At 34.2% G+C, this 17,736-nt stretch overlaps 2 protein-coding genes across 2 annotated transcripts in view; both read right to left on the bottom strand.

Moving 5' to 3' along the window:
• LOC114756600 (uncharacterized) overlaps nucleotides 1–17,736 on the bottom strand; it is an 83,529-nt gene that overhangs the window by 41,948 nt on the left and 23,845 nt on the right. The window lies entirely within an intron of this gene.
• On the bottom strand, nucleotides 14,475–15,547 carry LOC114756612 (uncharacterized). The gene is made up of 3 exons (XM_028945557.1): nucleotides 15,462–15,547; nucleotides 15,081–15,179; nucleotides 14,475–15,006 (listed from the first exon to the last, which is right to left on the bottom strand). The coding sequence occupies exons 2-3, from the start codon at nucleotides 15,127–15,129 to the stop codon at nucleotides 14,510–14,512; spliced, it is 546 nt and encodes a 181-aa protein (XP_028801390.1). The 5' UTR covers nucleotides 15,130–15,179; nucleotides 15,462–15,547; the 3' UTR covers nucleotides 14,475–14,509.

Genomic DNA, 17,736 nt, shown 5'->3' with positions numbered 1-17,736 from the left:
CTTTGCTGATTTTGCATTTCCAATTACACTATAAAGCACTCCAAATTTTAATTTTACGTTTTGCTTTTCCAAGCATCTGTTGATCTATCAATTTTTGTTCTGATCTTAGGTTGCCAATGGCCAATTGTTATAAAATCACAATGACATTCTTATTTTTTATTTTTTTTTTAACTTCAAACTGCCAAATATCCGTAAGTTATATTGAATTTTGAACTGCCAAATATCCGTAAGTTATATTGAATTTTGACTAAGGGGGTGTTTGGATGAAATCAAACCATAGTATGGAGAATAGCTTATGGATAATAGATTCTGTAGAGAATAGATTTCTTTTTTGTGAAAAAGTGATTCTGAGAAGTGAGAGTGTTTGGATAGTTGTTATCAGAAGCACTTTTTATATATACAAATTACTAAAAAAACATAAGTTAATACGATAATTACATAAAAATATATTTTATGATATATTTTAATTTGAAGGAATAAAATTGTTAATAATATATTTTTTACCGATGTAATTAATAATACATAAGATAATGTAATTAATAAATAATTAATATATGTATATATATTTATAAGATATAAGATTAAATATGTTTATAAAAAAATAATTAAGGGATGTTAAAATCATATTATTGTTGAGATCTACTCTGATAGGTATAATCATACTCTCCGATTTGAGCCAGAAGCAGAATGGATTCACTTCTCTTGAAACTATGGTTTTAGGCTCCAAAACTATGGTTTCAAATTATTGGCCCAAAATTGATACTGTTTGGGTAACATCCTACCCAAATCATGGTTTTGCCTAGAGCCGGTAATATGGGTTGGACCCGCGGGTCAAACCCGCCAACCCGCCAAAAGAGGTGGGTTAGGGTTGGCTTTTGGCCAACCCGCCACTACCTGAAAAATATGGGCCCGCACCGCCATAACCCTAACCCGCGGCGGGTTGGCCTGCCAACCCGCGGGCCAACCCGCGGGTTAACCCACCTATTTTTTTTTAAAAAAATAGATAACAAAGACAAAAGTAAAGCAAATTTTTACTTCAAACTTTATTGTCATTAGAAATAATTAGATAAATAAGGTTATTCAATATTGCTCATTGGTTTCATTGAAAAAAAAAATGTGTGAACTTGTGTATTATCATGTTGGAAAATTGGACAATCATATACTATTTGTATTTTATTGTGTTGTAATTTTTATTTGGATGTTTCTAATATTTTATATCATTTTTAGTATTTTTATTTTGTATTATATATAATTGCTAACATTTAAAAAAATAAGAAAATTTTAAAAAGAACAAAAAAAATAAAAATAAAAATTTTGGCGGGTTGGCGGGTTAGGGTTGGCAAAATGCCAACCCGCCAGAAAACGGGCCTTTTGAACCCGCACTGGACAACCCACAACCCGCCACGGGCCAACCCGCAACCTGCGAGTTGGCCCGTTTTACCAGCTCTAGACTTTTGCCTCCCAAACCATGGTTTAGGAGAGCACCCAAACAGGCCCTAAATGTTTTTGTAACAACCAAAATTTTGGAGTTAGAAATTTATAAAATGTTTGAGAGACATAAATATTTAGTTAAGGGCTTGGGAAAACAATTATTCTGTAAAAGTCTATTATTGACTAAGAAATATAAGAAAATAAAGAAGGAATAATCATTAAAAATATATAGTGGCCTAAAATAATTAAGAAAAATTATAGATAACTATTTTGGGAAATAAACGTGTTTGTGGATGAATAAAAAGATAGAGATAATTTAAAATCTATTTTCCTAAATAAAAGGCTTATTTTCTTGAGAAATTCAAGAAAAATAATTATAGGTTAATTTTCAGTCCACGAAATTTAGGAAAGTTATTTGGTGGTTTAAAGAAACTAAAAAGAAGAAAACTCCTACAAAATACTGAAGATCAATTTCAAAATTATTTAAGATTGAAGTAAAAATTTAGAAAAAAAATAGAATTGGGAAAAGAGTTATTTGTGAAGGGAAAAATAACTTTTCCTTTTACCCCAATTGCATGTGTCTTTTTTTTTTTTTTAGTAGAAGGGAATTTTATTGGAAACAATAATTACACCGGAAGATCAGAGAAAGAAAATAACAAAAAAGTACAATAAAGAAAGGAGAGCTTAATTGATATTAAGGGCATTCCTAATATGCGTAGACCAAGCAAAGGCTTCATTCACCAGACGGTAAGCCTCCGTTTGCTCACGGCAGAAGAGGCGGCGGTTCCTTGCACTCCAAAGCTTCCAACAGACCACTCCAAAGAGGGTGTTCCAAGTCTGCTTCTGCTTCAAATTCGTCCTAAACCATGCTTCAAATGGCTGAGCTAAAAAAGTGGGAAGGTCTCTTGCAGGCAGGATGAGTGTCCAGCATTCAGATGCAAGCGTGCATCTTCGGAAAATGTGATCTATATCCTCTGTATCTTTAGCGCAAATTTCACAGATGTCACTATCAGTCATATGCCTCTTCATACGCTCTTTATTAGTCAGGATCTTATCTTTAAGGCTAAGCCAAAGAAAGGTACGAATACGTTGCGGGCCTGGCCATCTCCATGCTAGGTTCCATAGATGGCGGTCTTCATCCCATTCATCTGACGATCTTAGGTGATAGGCAGATCGGACTGTGAATTCAGAGTTCGCACTTAGGTGCCATATTTGTTTGTCTGATTCATCTGCATTGAAAGGTGGGGTTCTTTGTGCAATCTGATGAGTTATATTTGGTGGCAGCAAATCTATAAACTCACTCCATTTCCATTGACCGTTAGCTTCAACATACCACGAAAGGCTCTTTTGGAGGTCTTCTTCGTTAATTGGGGCAAAAGCAAGATTTTTCAAGGCCCTAACTCTCCAACCCAAAAATCTGACCAGAATCGTATATCATTACCATTACCAATTTTCCACTTCAGGCCTGTTTCTATATCTTGCCAAACGTTAGCCATATTCTTCCAGAGATGTGAGGCATTACTATTAGATCCGTTGAGTTCCAACTTCTCATGCCATCCGTATTTCGCTCTCAAAATTTGTATCCAGAGAAGATCTGGCCTTGTTACTAAGTTATACGCTATTTTCATCAGAAAAGCCAGATTCTGATTTGACAACTGTTTAACGCCACATCCACCACATTGCTTGGGTTGTAATAGAATGCTTCCCCTGAGGAGATGGACAGCTTTATGGTTTCTAGTTGTACCCCAGATAAAATCACGGATAAGGTTCTGCACCTTACTGCAAGTGCTTTGGGGGATTCTAGTGGTCTGCATAGCATACATTAGAATTGAGGAAAGAACAGATTGAGCTAGCGCAATTACATGTGTCTTTCCCCTCAATGGTCATTCCCAAATTTTTACCTCCGTGTCACGTTCTCTGCCTCCTTTTCACTGCCTTCAGCCACCTGTTTCGTCAGATCTCCTTCAACACGCTTCCCTTCTCTTTCTTAGACAAGAATCGTATCCAGTAAGCTTGATGGCGTATATTAGAGTGAGAGTCTGAGAGATAGTGGGAGGCCGATTGAGAGACTAAGAACGAGAGAGAGAGAGAAAGTGAGAGCTTGGGAGTGAAGGAACCAGGGAGCTCAACGGAAGGGAAGAGGAAACTAAGAAATTCACACACACTTTTGATCCCTAATCTAGGTAAGCCTCTTGCGTCTTCTTCCATCTTCCATCTCTTTTGTGGTCGATGGGATTTTTGGGGCAGGGGGTGTTGATCAATAGTTATTTAGGTTGAATGATGATTAGGGGTTCAAGATTGAAATTAGAGGGTGCATTAGATTTAATAGTCAGTGCTGCATGTGCTTAGAATTGCTCTGTTTTAGGATGGTCGAATATGAGGCTTCCTGTTTTGATTTATATTGCCTCGGGATTCTATAATGCTTGATGCCGAATGAAATTTTGGATGATTGAAATCTGGGCTTATGTGTGTTCTCAGAGTGCATGTGAACCTAAACTGATATACGTGTCTGTGTTGCAACTTGCCACTTTCCAAGCTGGTGCGTACATGTGTGTGTGTATATATATTATATAAGTATTTTGAAAGTTGAAAATAAAGCAGAATGTACTGTCTTTGTTGCTGTCTGTGTGTGCGCGCCATCACCTTCAATTCAAGGAAGTGCAGGAATGAGAACTATATATATGTGTGTGTCTATATATATATATATATTTCATTGTGTATATGATTGTATGACATTGTGGCTTAATTAATTGGGCCCTTGAAGCTGGAATGTTTTATATAACTTTCAAATGCTACTACTAATCATATTATAACAGTGGTTTAAACTATTAAAATGCTGCTAGATTTCTTAAGGGAATCCGTGAGATTGTCGGATGATAATCAAGCTAAGTAAAAGTGATGATAGCTAGTAAATGAGGATGATAATTCAGATTTAAGAAGGATGCTGTCATGAGGCCAAACTGAATTATTGAAGCTTGAATAACTAAGCTATATATATATATATATGTATATGGGTGTTATATTATTGTTGCTGGATGAGATGGATGCTAAAAATTGATTTAAACTTGTTAATTGCTGTTTTGGAAGCTGAAATACGTTGAGAATGCTATTGATGTGAATTCTACTGGTTCATGTTTCAAATTGGATTATTATATCTGTAGACATTTGAACTATTCTAATGTTTTGAGTTTGTAATTGAAGCAAGAAAAGTGGTAATAAATTTCTATATAATACCTGAAATATTAGATGAGTATTCAGATTGTTAAATACGCTGCTGGTATATGGTAATGACAGCTTTGTGTGTTTGAAGATATTAAAATGTGCTGTTCATGAATGAGAAATGTGCGATGTACTTGAATGAGATGATTATAGAGTTGTATGAATGTAATATAATGGATGTGCCGATACATGCTCATTAAATTTGAATGTTGGAAATTGATATAAACTTGTTGTAGATATTACTAATGTTAATTGCTACCCACTGTTTATAATGGTTAGAGTGACAACTGAAAGTTAGGAATTCTCAATTCTATTAAGAGTAGTCATGATTGCTGTGTGAGAATTGATTATGTTACTGCTACAACCTCATGTTCTGTAATTTAAAGATTAAGGACATACAACAGTCACTGTTTTATTAAGAATGACAATGCGTGAATTATTAAAGGCTTAATATAATGAATAGAATAAAAGGCTTAGAGCTAAAGATCCAACAGAAGTTGCTGTTTGGTATTTACAAATATAAACTTGCTGATATATATTGTTAAACAAATGCTCAAGTATAGTCGCTGAATCATATGTTTAGATGTGAAACTGTCATTCTTAGCTATGTGAATGAGATTGAATGTTCGAAACAGATAATAAAGGAAACCAAAATGCTTGATGGAACCATCCATGCTTGTGAAATGTATAAGAGTGAACTAGACCTGAGGAACTAATTTGAATTTCCTTTTTAATATCTCTAAATGTCAAGTTAATGTTCTATATAGCTTTTTATGATCGAGTATTTGAATGATGATTTAAATTTGTTGTTTTGTGTTCCTACATACTAGGCAATTATTTAAGAAGCATGAAGAGTTAATAACTAAGTTAAATCATACTCTCTTAACTAAATCATAATAGAATAAGAAGTTAAGAGAAACATGAGAAAGGGGAAGTGAGTTAATAACTAAGTTAAATCATATTCTCTTAACTAAATCATAATAGAATAAGAAGTTAAGAGAAACACAAGAAAAGGGAAGTGTTAGAAACCTTTGGAAATACGTGGATGAAGTGTAAATTTTGGGCCAAGATGACCAACCACCTTAAGAGAAGGGAGTACACTTGAGCGGGGGTTATAAACAAATTTAGCTAGTTATGGGTTAACTAAAATTCCAATTTTAACTCACTCGATATATGTACTTGTAATGTTAGGATTTAATTAGCATCTTAACTTACCAAGAAGAAACCAAGAGCAAGGTACCTGCACAGAAGAGCAAGCGGAAAGTAGCTTTAATCATTACTCCCTCCGTTCCTTATTATAAGAGACATTTGATACTTATGGCATGTTCCTATATATAAGAGACACTTACAAGTTGTCTCTACTTTTTTGTGTTGATTTACTATTTTACCCATATTTATTATCTCCAACTCACACTCTCTCTCCCTCTCACTTCTCTTTCTTTTAATAATTTAATTGTTCTCTCTCATGTTCTCTTTTCTTATTAATGAGGGCATTTTTGGAAAAAAATTATACTTTTTACACATTAATTGTTCTTAACTAATTTTAACTGTTTTTTTGATCAACGTACTTCGGTTATTTGTCTCTTATAATAAGGAACGGAGGGAGTATTTTATATGTTTTGTTTTGGTTGCATGTCTGTTTGTGCCATAATGTTATAGTTAAGCATGAGAACATGTAAATTGCCTTACTAGTTATTGCCATGGCCATGTACATGCATTTCGCTGTCCAGTATATGCGTATTTAATAGTTATTCAGTTAATTAGATAGCAGCTTTATAGTTATTCAGTAAATCAGATAGCAGTTGTATAGTTATGTAGTTAATCATATAGAAGCTAGTCAGTTACTCAGTTACACGCAACAGTTATATGAGATTCAATTAAATGACAGCAAATATACTTCAGTTAGTTCAGTTCAGTTATTTTGTAAGGTGTTGTTCTTCATGGCTTATTTTGCATGCTTAGTTTTATAGCATACATAATATATGAAATATGATTACTGTTATTGAGATTCTTTGAATCTCATCTCTCCTTTCTATTTAACCATGGGGCCCAGTTCATCAAAGGAAAAGAGAAGCTGGTGGAAGCTTAGCTAAGGTGGAAGGAGAGAAGAGCATAGTGTTTAGTTAATTAATTAATCTTGAATGTTTTATGTGTTTGTTTCCGCCTTCCTTTTGTGATGCTTATATTTCATTTTGGTGAGGTTATGTAAATTCATGCACCTCCCCAAGGAGGAGTGTTGGGGGGGTTGCTTAGCATAACTGGGGACTTAGCATACATAACTACATATATTAATGATATATCTGGGGCAAGAATGATTTAGGACTTGCAAAACATGATTTAATAGAGATGGAACAGAAAAGTAGAGTTTTTAAAAGTAACATCTCTATAGTTTTGATAAATAGTTGCTACTATTGGATCAAAGTAGTATGAATTCAGGTCTTATTATATCATACAAAACTTTCAAAGTTTAAAGTTAGAAGTTTTCAGTCAAAGTTAGATAAAAAGTTTTAAAAATACCACCTTTTCAGTATAAACCCTCAACCAGAGTTTATAAATCTGCTTTCATCTTGGTGTATAGAGTAAGATGTTACAGTTTTCATTGAGCCAATATGACCATAAGGGCAATAAAGCTTCCCCCCCCCCTTTTTTACCAATTTTCAATGCAAGCTTTATGTGCAAGAGTTGAACCCAAAGCCATAAGGTTCATTCTTTATATTTGACAATGGACAAATAAAATCCTCACTAATTGAAACCTAACAAAATTGGGATCAAGAGGCATTGCACAAGCTGTTTGCTACTGAACTAGTTGGTTGGCTTGCTATACTTAAGCTTTCAACTAGGTAAATCTTCTGTTCAAAGAAGCACTGAAGCACTCAATCCTACAAAATTTTTCGACTCAAATCATGCATTGAGCACAGGTCCAAATTTACTTATAGATCACAGCGATTAAATTCTACTAACAACCATCATTTAATGGAACATAGGGGCGATATTGGTTTGTCTTAGGCATTGTGTTTCACTCTTCTTTTTTTTTTTAACTCTTTCCAGAGACATAACACAAACAACCAGAAACAAAAGGTGAGCATACTTAAATACCAAAGGGCCTATCTTTGGCACTTGTTATTTTCCTAAACACGGCCATCTTCATAACTAAGTTCCTGCGATCTTCCAACAGATCAGACAGTTGATTGTCAACTGCTTCAAACTCAGTTTGCGCTATTGCTAACTTCTCTTTAGCTTCCATCCTCTTCTTGTGCATACGTTCCAATGCAATGTCACATTTCTTAAGTTCTTCCTCCATGATTGAGATTTTCTTTTCTGCTACCAAGACATCAGATTTGTCAATGCCGAATGCTTTGGCCCGAACCAGCTCAATCCAATCCTTGCCAAACCTAGGAGAAGTTGCAGCACCTAAGTTCGCCTCTAGGGCAGTTCTATCTGATGCTGTAATGGTATAAGGTGTTTTGGTAGCCAGTAAGACTAAAATATCAGCAAGGACTCCGTAGGAAAAAGCTATTATTGGCTGAGTATGTTGTCCACGAGACAGCCTTAGGTGAGGATATAGCTCAAGTGCTTTGGCTAGTAAAGCTAGTTCTCCACCCTTCACAACTTGGAAAATCTCGCCAATCGCTAGTATTGGAGAAGAAGCAGCAGCATCAATTTGCGCTTCCCACACACACACACACACACACAGAGCCAAGAAAGTTAGCACATAACTGGAAGAGAATCCAAAATCATCAAAAAAGAAAGACACTTGCGATGATGGGAAGAGGGAATAACATCATGACAGCTTGTGTTGTCCTCCATAGGAATATTGGGTTTAAAATCACAAGAGTATGTCACAAAGTTGGCCATTTCAGCCTTTTCTGATTTAGGTCCATCTTTAAATTTTGCGTATCTTGTTTCTTTAGTAGTCCACAAAGCACAAAAGGAAAAATTAGTCTGACAACTTTCTTCTCTGTTTCTAAGCTTTCAGTAAAACCAGGTAAAAGATAAAATTTGATTTATAAAGTGACATTAATATCATATAATTTATCTATTTATTCACTAATTATTTTTTCCCAGCAATATACCCACATTGGTTCAAAAAATTAGTTTGAGAAAAGATGAACGCTATAATTGTTTACTTCCCTTATATCAAACAGTCATGAAGACAAAAAACAAAACTATCTAACAAAATTCAATCCCCTTGCTTGCGCAAATTTTGTTCCTAAAGGCATATCCGATGATTCTCTTGGTTGCTTCATTAGCTCTAGACTGGTTGATTGAATTGCTACTTCGTCTTCATTTGATGAATCATGCTTTTGGAAATCTGGTTTCACACATTCTTCCACACTATCAACCTAGAAAATATAAGGTTATTTTCCTTGGTCTTGCATTTCCGAATACATAAACTCCAAAGTTCGGTATCATCAGATATTGAACTTACCATCATATATGGACTTGATTGTGAGGCCTCTCCGTGTGAATTAAAGGGGAAGAATCTATTTTAGCCTTCATTGTTGTAGTCTCCTCTTGAATACTTTCAACGCTCTACGAAAGTACCAATAGATATGCAAGTGTTAGGCCCTTTAATTATGATCTACCTTTATTACAAAATAAAAATTTGGTTGAGGACATATATGTGGTGTAGATGCATTGATACTGATTTACAAAGATGTAAATGACTGGTACTTGGTATTTAAATTGACATAAATAAAACTTACCATTGCAGATGGACCAGATTGTGAATTCTCTACTTGTGAATAAATGAAAGCTGTGTCTATTTTAGCTTTCATAGTTGTAATGTCCTCTTGAATATTTCTAACGCTCTGCATGAGTACTGTAAATATGTGAGGTCATTTAGTTATAACCATTAGGTTCTAGCTTCTATTTTTTTATGAAGGGTTCAAGCATACAACAGATGTCTTTTCTGCGAGTGCTTGCTGGTTTGTTGTGCTGTCCCTCTTCTAGTCTCTTTGTTTGTCAAATCCTAAAACAAGCAGTGAGACGGGGAAAAAAGATACAGTTTCTTTTACCCAACTAGAGTTTTCTTAAATTGAAAAAAATGACATAAAACAGTAATCAATAACCAATAAAAACTCCTCTTGAAGAGTGGTGATTGATGCTGTTGATAAATTCCTCGGTGCTAAATCAGCTAACAGAGTTTCTAATATAACATCCCTATTAGAGGTGGGCCTTTCTTGAGCTCTTTCTTTTACTATGACATTAATACTCTGTGATGCACAAAAGAGCGGTTAGTAATCATAAGGCAACTTCAAAATCGCTATTGGGATACACTAAGTATAACGCACATCATCATCAAGTGGTATTTTGGTTTTATGAGAAACTTCCATGGATATCTTTGTTTTTCCAAGATCCTGCTGTTGGCCAGCCGAAGTTCCTTCACGTGTTGAGCGTTCAAACTCCAACTCCTATTTGAAGCATTGAAGATTTAGATGCAACTTGTTGGTAATATTAATGATGAAATTGAATTGGGAAAAATCCATTGTAGTTCAGATGTTGCTGTATTAAAAAAGGGCAAGAGACTTACTTGTGCAGAATCATTTCTAGAGTTGACAAATGGCCTACTGGATTGCTTCCTTGAATTTGAATTAGTTGATAGAATTGCTATCATGACATCCTCAATTGCATAATTCTCTTGAAGACTTGATTTCATTATCTCTATAATACTCTAAGTAATCAGACAAAAAAAAAAAAAAGAGGAAATAATTTTCAGTTTCATTTATTGCATGTGCAGATAATTCTTTACTTTGACCACATGATGAAAGATATTAAGATAATTCTACAGGAATCCAAGTTCTTGTCAATAATAGATATAGAGTTTGATTATGTGATTTTTGCCCTAATATCAAGGGATAACTTTGAAGCTGTAGTCACTGATGACTCTGAACCTATTCCTACAAACTTTTGTTTTTTCCCCGTTGTTTCTACTCTCTGAATAATCAAGAAATGATTGATTGATTTAATAAAGCAACTTCATCAATTGATTGAACTTATCTTTCCATTAAATGAGAAATCCCTGTTTTGAAGCACATTTACATATATGGGCCATTAATTTTGTTCACTTGAAAAGCAGATGAAGTTGTTGCTAGTAACCTTGAATCAGGATCAGGGACTATTCTGCTAACTTCCTCCTCTGTTTCTTTATAATTCTGAATTACAGCAAGAGATAGAACTAAGTATTTCACTTAAGAGAACTTTATTAGTTCATGGATATCTTCTATGTTCAATATTCAATTCTTTTCCTAGAAACATGTTAATTTACAAATAATCAAACTAAAGTTGAGACCATATATGTGGTTTTCATATGTTGGTATTGGTATTAGAAGCCGTTTACCAATGTCAGTAATTGACGATTATACAATTCGAACAATTCAATTCAAATAAAATTCTTTATTTATTTATTTCAATATTTAAATTATTTAAATATTGAAAAGATTTATATAATTTTATTAATATAGTTTATAGTTTCGAATAAGTTTAAAATAAACTTGTGGTCTTCTTGAAAATAGTCAAACAATCAATGAAGTTACCCATGACAATGCCCTTCTCAATTCTGATAGTAATGAATAATGACTAATAATTTTGAAGGGTTTGGTGAAGTTACTGTTTGTTTATTTGTTTGTTTTTTTTTTTTTTGGCCAGAAGTATTTGTATTCATATCATTTAAAAGTAACAAAGTCTAAGTACAACCCAGAAAAAGTATTTTTATTCATATCATTAAAGGACGTGTGCTGTTTCATACTCCAATACAATTGTGAACTAAGTTTAGAAACTTTCGTGAATAAATCTGAAAATATTCTTCTTAAATATTCATTACAGTATGCTGAATATAAACAATCAAGAAATTAAAAAGGAATTGCTGACAAGTACAGAAGAAAAACCTTTGGAAAAAAAATCACAAGTTATACAAAAGGTTTTAGGTTCAGCTATTGATGACAAGACTTTTAAAATTGGAGGAACAAAAATATATTTCGAAACACTAACTTTAATTACTTCTAATAGATGCAGATGCTTTCCTAAAAATTGATAAGGTTACTTACATGTGGGTGCTAACCTCAGTTATATCAGATATACACAAAATAATATTTCTATATTAATCAAGCATTGACATACCTCAGATTCATGCAATGTCGATATGTATGTCATCATCACAAGTGAGAAAATGCATTTTAGCTCTCCAAATTTATATATTAAGTATTATGATGGAAAACAAATAATTAAGCATTTAAAATGCATTATTCTTTTACGCGTGTCAATTCAAATTATAACACGTTCGTATTACCTGCTACTTAGACTTGCCAGCACTTTGCTGAATCGCTACTTTTGAATGAAAATCAGATATGATGCTCAATTGTAAGCAGCCTTCACAAACTCCACTAGGCCACCACCTCACTCGATGCATATCTACAATAATTGATTAAAATATTAATTATAAAGGAAATGATTATTTATTAAATTTTTGTGATCATCACATTAGTTATTACTTTGTTCTCTTTATGTTTTCAGGATCAATACAAACAGAATTATCTTATTTATTCTCTTTAGTTTACCTTTTTTTTTTTGTGGTCTTTACAAAAAGGGATGGTCTTGATCTTAACAGCAGAGCTCTGGTATTTGTAAAAGGTCAAAATATAGCAGCTAAATGCATAGCTGAAAATAAAATTTAGATTTAAAAATTATATTATTCCGCATAAAAAAATTTAAAAACAATAATATGTGAAATTGGAGTCTTTCAAACTTTCAAGGCACAAATACTTTTCTTTTGTTTTTTTTTTTTTTGCCAGCGGCACAAAGACTTCTTTAAAAAGACGCAGTCAAGGTGCAGACGACTTAAAAGTTGACCTTAAAGATAGAATGCTCCCAAGTTTGATCAAAGAAAAGCTTATTAAACTTTCAAAAGTTCTTTTCATTGCGTGGAAGCACTCGATTGTTTTCACAGCTAGTTGAAAGCAATCACAGAGCGTAAGAACTGAGGTTCCTTTGTATGGAGTTGAGAAAGTGGATGGAGGAAGAAGGTGAAGGTAAGAACTGAGGATGAGGATCAGATCCCACTGTGGTTGTTGAAGTTTAGGAAGAAGAAGGAAGGGACACGAAGGAGACTTAAGAAGGAAGGGATGGGGAGTGAGGAAGATACTGGAGAGAATGAGCTGTGGAATTGTTGAAGTGTTAGTGAAGATGACAAATAAGAAAGAGAATTATATTGTTGGGTGAAATATATACTGTCGTATGAATTTTCAGGGAAATAGATAATCCACAAGATTGGCATTTTTCTTACAGTTTCTGGTTATGAGGTTTTAGTCATCCCCTTTTGTTTGTTTGTTTTTTTTTTAATTCTGTCTCATAAAATTTGAAAGATCGCATAATATAGTAACCTCATGCTTTGCTGGACAAATGTGACGTTATAGCCTACATTAGAAGCTTAAGTTAATTCATATATATACTTTGAATTATGATTATAATTTTCCCTTTTCTGTAATTCTGTACGTGAACCATTCACATGGAGACTCTACAAGCATTGGCAGGGCCATTGATTGATCAAAGGGCAGAGACATGAAAGAGGCAAGCCTGGCTGCTTTTTTTGCCCCTCTCTTTGGTGAACAAGGCTGGTTAGTTTTTAACAGAAAAAACATGATCAAAAGTATTTGCATTTCCTTTTTGCCGTTTTCAACAACAAAATACAATGTGTATCTTTTTCAAAGCTTGCCTGTTTTATGCAAACAATGAAACGACTTTGAAAACGGTTGTTGAGAAGCACATCAATAGTTTCGTTGAATCATTGTGATAGAGCTGTCAATAGACTTGACTTTTGACCAAAGTAGGCTGATTTATTTTTTCTCACTCTTAAAGTTGGCGTTATAGCAATCTGTGATAGAAAATAAACTTGGTTCCGTCTCTTTCTCACCTTCTGATCATAACCACAATAATGGTAATGGTAAAATAGCCTGAAACTAATAAAAGTATAAATGTGAAATAAACTGGCCTATTGAAAATGAAATAGCCTCTGCATCGTACATGCACTATTGTTCAAAGGCAAAGTTGAAGCTCTAAACTCTATCAGCCGACCATTTAAGTGTCAATCCATGGAAGAACAGAGAAAGAGACAAAGGCTGATGAGCAATCAAGTTTAAATGCCACTTTTACATTTTTCATGACGGCATTAGTCAAATGGCGGAGGACAGAAATTACAGAAGCAATCCCCTCACGTAAGCAAGCTGCCTCCTTCACTTTCATTCATCCTATTCATCTCTCTGCTTCACTTTCGTTCATCTTATTCAATTGCTCAAGACGTTTAATTACATTTCTTAATTATCTAAAATGTCTGCGTATATTAGAAGTTGTTCAGTAGTTGATTGTTGTGTTGATAAACATATGATGCCACTTTAGTTTTGCACGTATCTAACAAAAGATTTTTTATGATTTTAAAAACGATTACTTTCTCGATATCTGCTATAAAAAACTGACCAAAGGATTGTATATTGACACAGGCAAAATCTTACAAGAACGTATGAATGCTAATTCATTTGTTGTCTGGAGAAGCTCCAATCAAAAGGGTCAAACAAACATAGGAATGCAAGTCACACAATAATCATAGTATAATAGCAGTTAGACACCAATCATCCAACGAATTAAATATAAGGCCATATTTACCCGTACATCATGTGAGTTTAAAATTCTGAAGTCTCGTTATTTAGTTGAACCTGGGAAAATGTGGTCACAGTACAGCTTATGGTTCACTACTTTTCAGTCTTTTTGAGCCAAACATGAAATAACAAAGCACAAATGAAACACAGCTAAATTCCAAAATCTCTGTCCTGGGCACTTATTATCCCCCTAAACTCCATCATCTTCTCTATTACTTTCTTGCGATCTTCCAACAGACCCCACAACTGAGAATCAATTGCTTCAGACTCACTCTACCCTCTGCTTTCGAACTCGCTCCAACATAATGTCGCGTCTCTAGTTCTTCCTTCATCTCCTGAATTTTTTCTTCCACCTTCGTGACATCAAACATGTCATTGCCAGAAACTTTGTCTCGAACTGATTCAATCCATCCTTTGTCAAATCCTAAAAATGTTGCAGTACCCAAGTTTTTCTCTAAGGTCGACTTCTCTGACGTTGTAATGGCATGAGGTGTCTTGGTTGCCAACATGACCAAAATATCAGTCAGCACTCTGTATGAGAAAGCTATTACTGAGCGGGTACGTTGCCCATGAGAGAGCCTTAACTGGGGATATAGCTCAAGTGCTTTGGATAGTAAAGCTGGTTCGTCATCTTTTAACTCCACCAGTTCTAAAATTTCACCAATCTCCAGCGTCGGAGAAGAAGAAGCAGCAACACCAGTTTGTGATTCTGACATGTGTACAGCCAAGAAAGTTACCACATGACTGAAGGAGAATCTGAAATCATCGCAGAAAGATACTCACGATGATGGGAAGAGGGAATAACATCAGGAAGGCTTGTGTTGTTCTTCATAGGAGTATTTGGTCCATCCTAACATTTATGCCTCTTATTTCTTTAGTGGTCTGCGTGGCACAAAATGAAAAATTAGTCTAACGACCTTCTTCCCTATTTATAAGCAGGTGAAAAGATAAAATTTGATTTATAATGCTGCATTTATGTCATATAATTTATCTATTTACTCACCAACGATTTTTTCCCAGCATCATATCTATATTGGCTCAGAAAAGTAGTCGGAGACAAGATCAATGATATAATTGTTTTCCTCCCTTAAATCCTATAGTTATGGATATACAAAAGCAAAACAATCTACCAGACTTCAATTTCTATATAATTAATGTAGTTACCAGTGCAAATTCTTTTTCAAAAAGCAAATGCGATGATCCTCTTGGTTGGTTCATTAACTCTAGATTGGATGATTGAATTGCTACTTCGTTTTCATTTGAATTGTGCTCTTGAAAGGGTTGTTTCACGATTTCTTCCATACTAGCAACCTAGAAATCACAAGTTATTTAAATTCATTGGTCTTGCATTTCCGAATACATAAACTCCAAAGTTCTGCATCATTATATACTGAACTTACCATCGCAGATGGACCTGACTGTGAGGCCTCTACATGTGAATAAAAAGAGGAAGTATCTCCTTTAGCTTCCATTGTTGTAGTCTCCTCTTGAATGCTTTCAACACTCTGTAAAAGTACCAATACATGTACAAGTGTGCTAGGCCCTTTAATTATAATCTAGCTTTATCTTTATTGCAAAATGAAAATTTGGTTGAGCCCATATAAGTGTTGTCGATATTTTGATACTGATTTACAAAGATGTAAATGAGTGGTACTTGGTATTTAAACTTATATAAATAAAACTTACCATTGTAGATGGACTAGATTGTGATTCCTCTACTTGTGAATAAAAAGATGCATCTGTTTTAACTTTCATAATGGTGATGTCCTCTTGAATATTTCCAACGCTGTGCATAAGTACCGAAAACGTGTGAGGTCATTTAATTATAACCATTAGGTTCTAGCTTCTATCTTTTGTGAAGAGTTCAAGCATACGACAGACGTCTTTTCTGTGAGTACCTGCTGGTTTATCATGATTGTTCCACTTGACTTTTTCTTTGTCAAATCCTAAAACAAGCAGTGGAAAAAAAAAAGATACATTTTCTTTTAGCCATCTAGCATATTCCTAGGCATAACAAAATAATCAATAACCAATGGAAACTCCTCTTGTAGAGTAGTGATTGATGCTGCGGATAAATTCCTCGATGCTAAATCAGCGAACAGAGTTTCTAATATAGCATCCTTAGAGGTAGGCCTTTCTTGAGCTTTTTCTTTTACTATGACATCAATACTCTGTGCAGCGCAAAAGAGTGGCTAGCAATCATAATGCAACTTCAAAAACTGTTGGGATACCTTAATTATAACGCACATCATCATTAAATGGTATTTTGGTTTTATGAGAAACTTCAATGGATATCTTTGCTTCTCCAAGATCTTGCTGTTGGCCCAGCAAAGTTGCTTATGATGAAATTGAATTGGGAAATATCCGGTATAGTTCAGATGTTGCTGTATTAGAAAAGGGCAGTGGACTTACTTGCGCAAAATCATTTCTAGCGTCGACAAATGGTCTAGTGGATTGCTTCCTTGAATTTGAATCAGTTGGTAGAATTGCTATCATGGCATCCTCCGTTGCATAATTCTCTTGAAGACTTGATTCTGTTATCTCTTTGATACCCTGAGTAATCTGAAAAAAAAAGAAAGGCAAAAGAAAGGAAATATTTTTCAGTTTCATTTATTGCATGTGCAGTTAATTCTTTACTTTGGCTGCATGATGAAAGATATCAAGAAATTGCTGTTTCAGGATGGTTTTTTTTGTTTTTTCCCCTACATCGAGGAACACAAGTTCTTGTCAATAATAGATATAGAGTTTGATTATGTGGTTTCTCCTCTAATATCAAAGGATAACTCTGAAGTTGTAGTAACCGATGACTCTGAGGCCGTTCCTACAACTTTTTTCCCTGTTTCTAATCTCCGAATAGACATTTGTTTAACAAAGCAACTTCGTAAATTGATTGAAGTTATGTTTCCATTCAATGAGAAATCCTTGTTTTGAAGCACATTTAAATATATGGGCTATTAACTTTGTTCACCTTGAAGTTGTTGCTAGTAACTTTGAATCAGGATCAGGAAGGATACTGCTAACTTCCTCCTCCGTTTCTTTGTAATTCTGAATTACAGTGAGAGATAGAATTAAGTATTTCACTTAAGGGAACTTCATTAGTTCATGAATATCTTCTATGTTCAATATTCAATTCTTTTCCTAGAAACATGTTAATTTATAAATAATCAAACTAAATTTGAGACTATACATATGGTTTACATTTGTTGGCATTGGTATTAGAAGACATACTGAACATGCTATAAGTTTAAAATAGACTTGCGGTCATGTTGAAAATAGTCAAACAATCAATAAACTTACAGGTGAAGTTGCCCTTCTCAATTGTGGTATTGAACCTTTTGGTGCTTGTTTCTCTAATGCTAGAGTAGGATCCTTAGTTTCAATTTTTTTCACTGTTTCCTCCTTTTTACTCTATCACATCAAAAGATAGAATTTATTTATG

The sequence above is a fragment of the Neltuma alba genome, unplaced genomic scaffold (genome assembly GCF_004799145.2).
Source record: "Neltuma alba isolate B1F8T4 unplaced genomic scaffold, ASM479914v2 tig00010438_pilon, whole genome shotgun sequence".
NCBI classification, from domain to species: Eukaryota; Viridiplantae; Streptophyta; class Magnoliopsida; order Fabales; family Fabaceae; genus Neltuma; species Neltuma alba.
The sequence above is the reverse complement of the archived record's forward strand: the minus strand, read 5'-3'. Positions and strand labels throughout refer to the sequence as shown.

What these genes read in the sequence shown, in the direction of transcription:
- LOC114756612 (XM_028945557.1), bottom strand. Translation starts at nt 15,129, where the DNA reads ATGAAGAACAACACAAGCCTTCCTGATGTTATTCCCTCTTCCCATCAT. An exon ending in TATTCCCTCTTCCCATCATC is followed by an intron (nt 15,007 to 15,080) that starts GTGAGTATCTTT and finishes TACACATGTCAG; the next exon opens with AATCACAAACTGGTGTTGCT.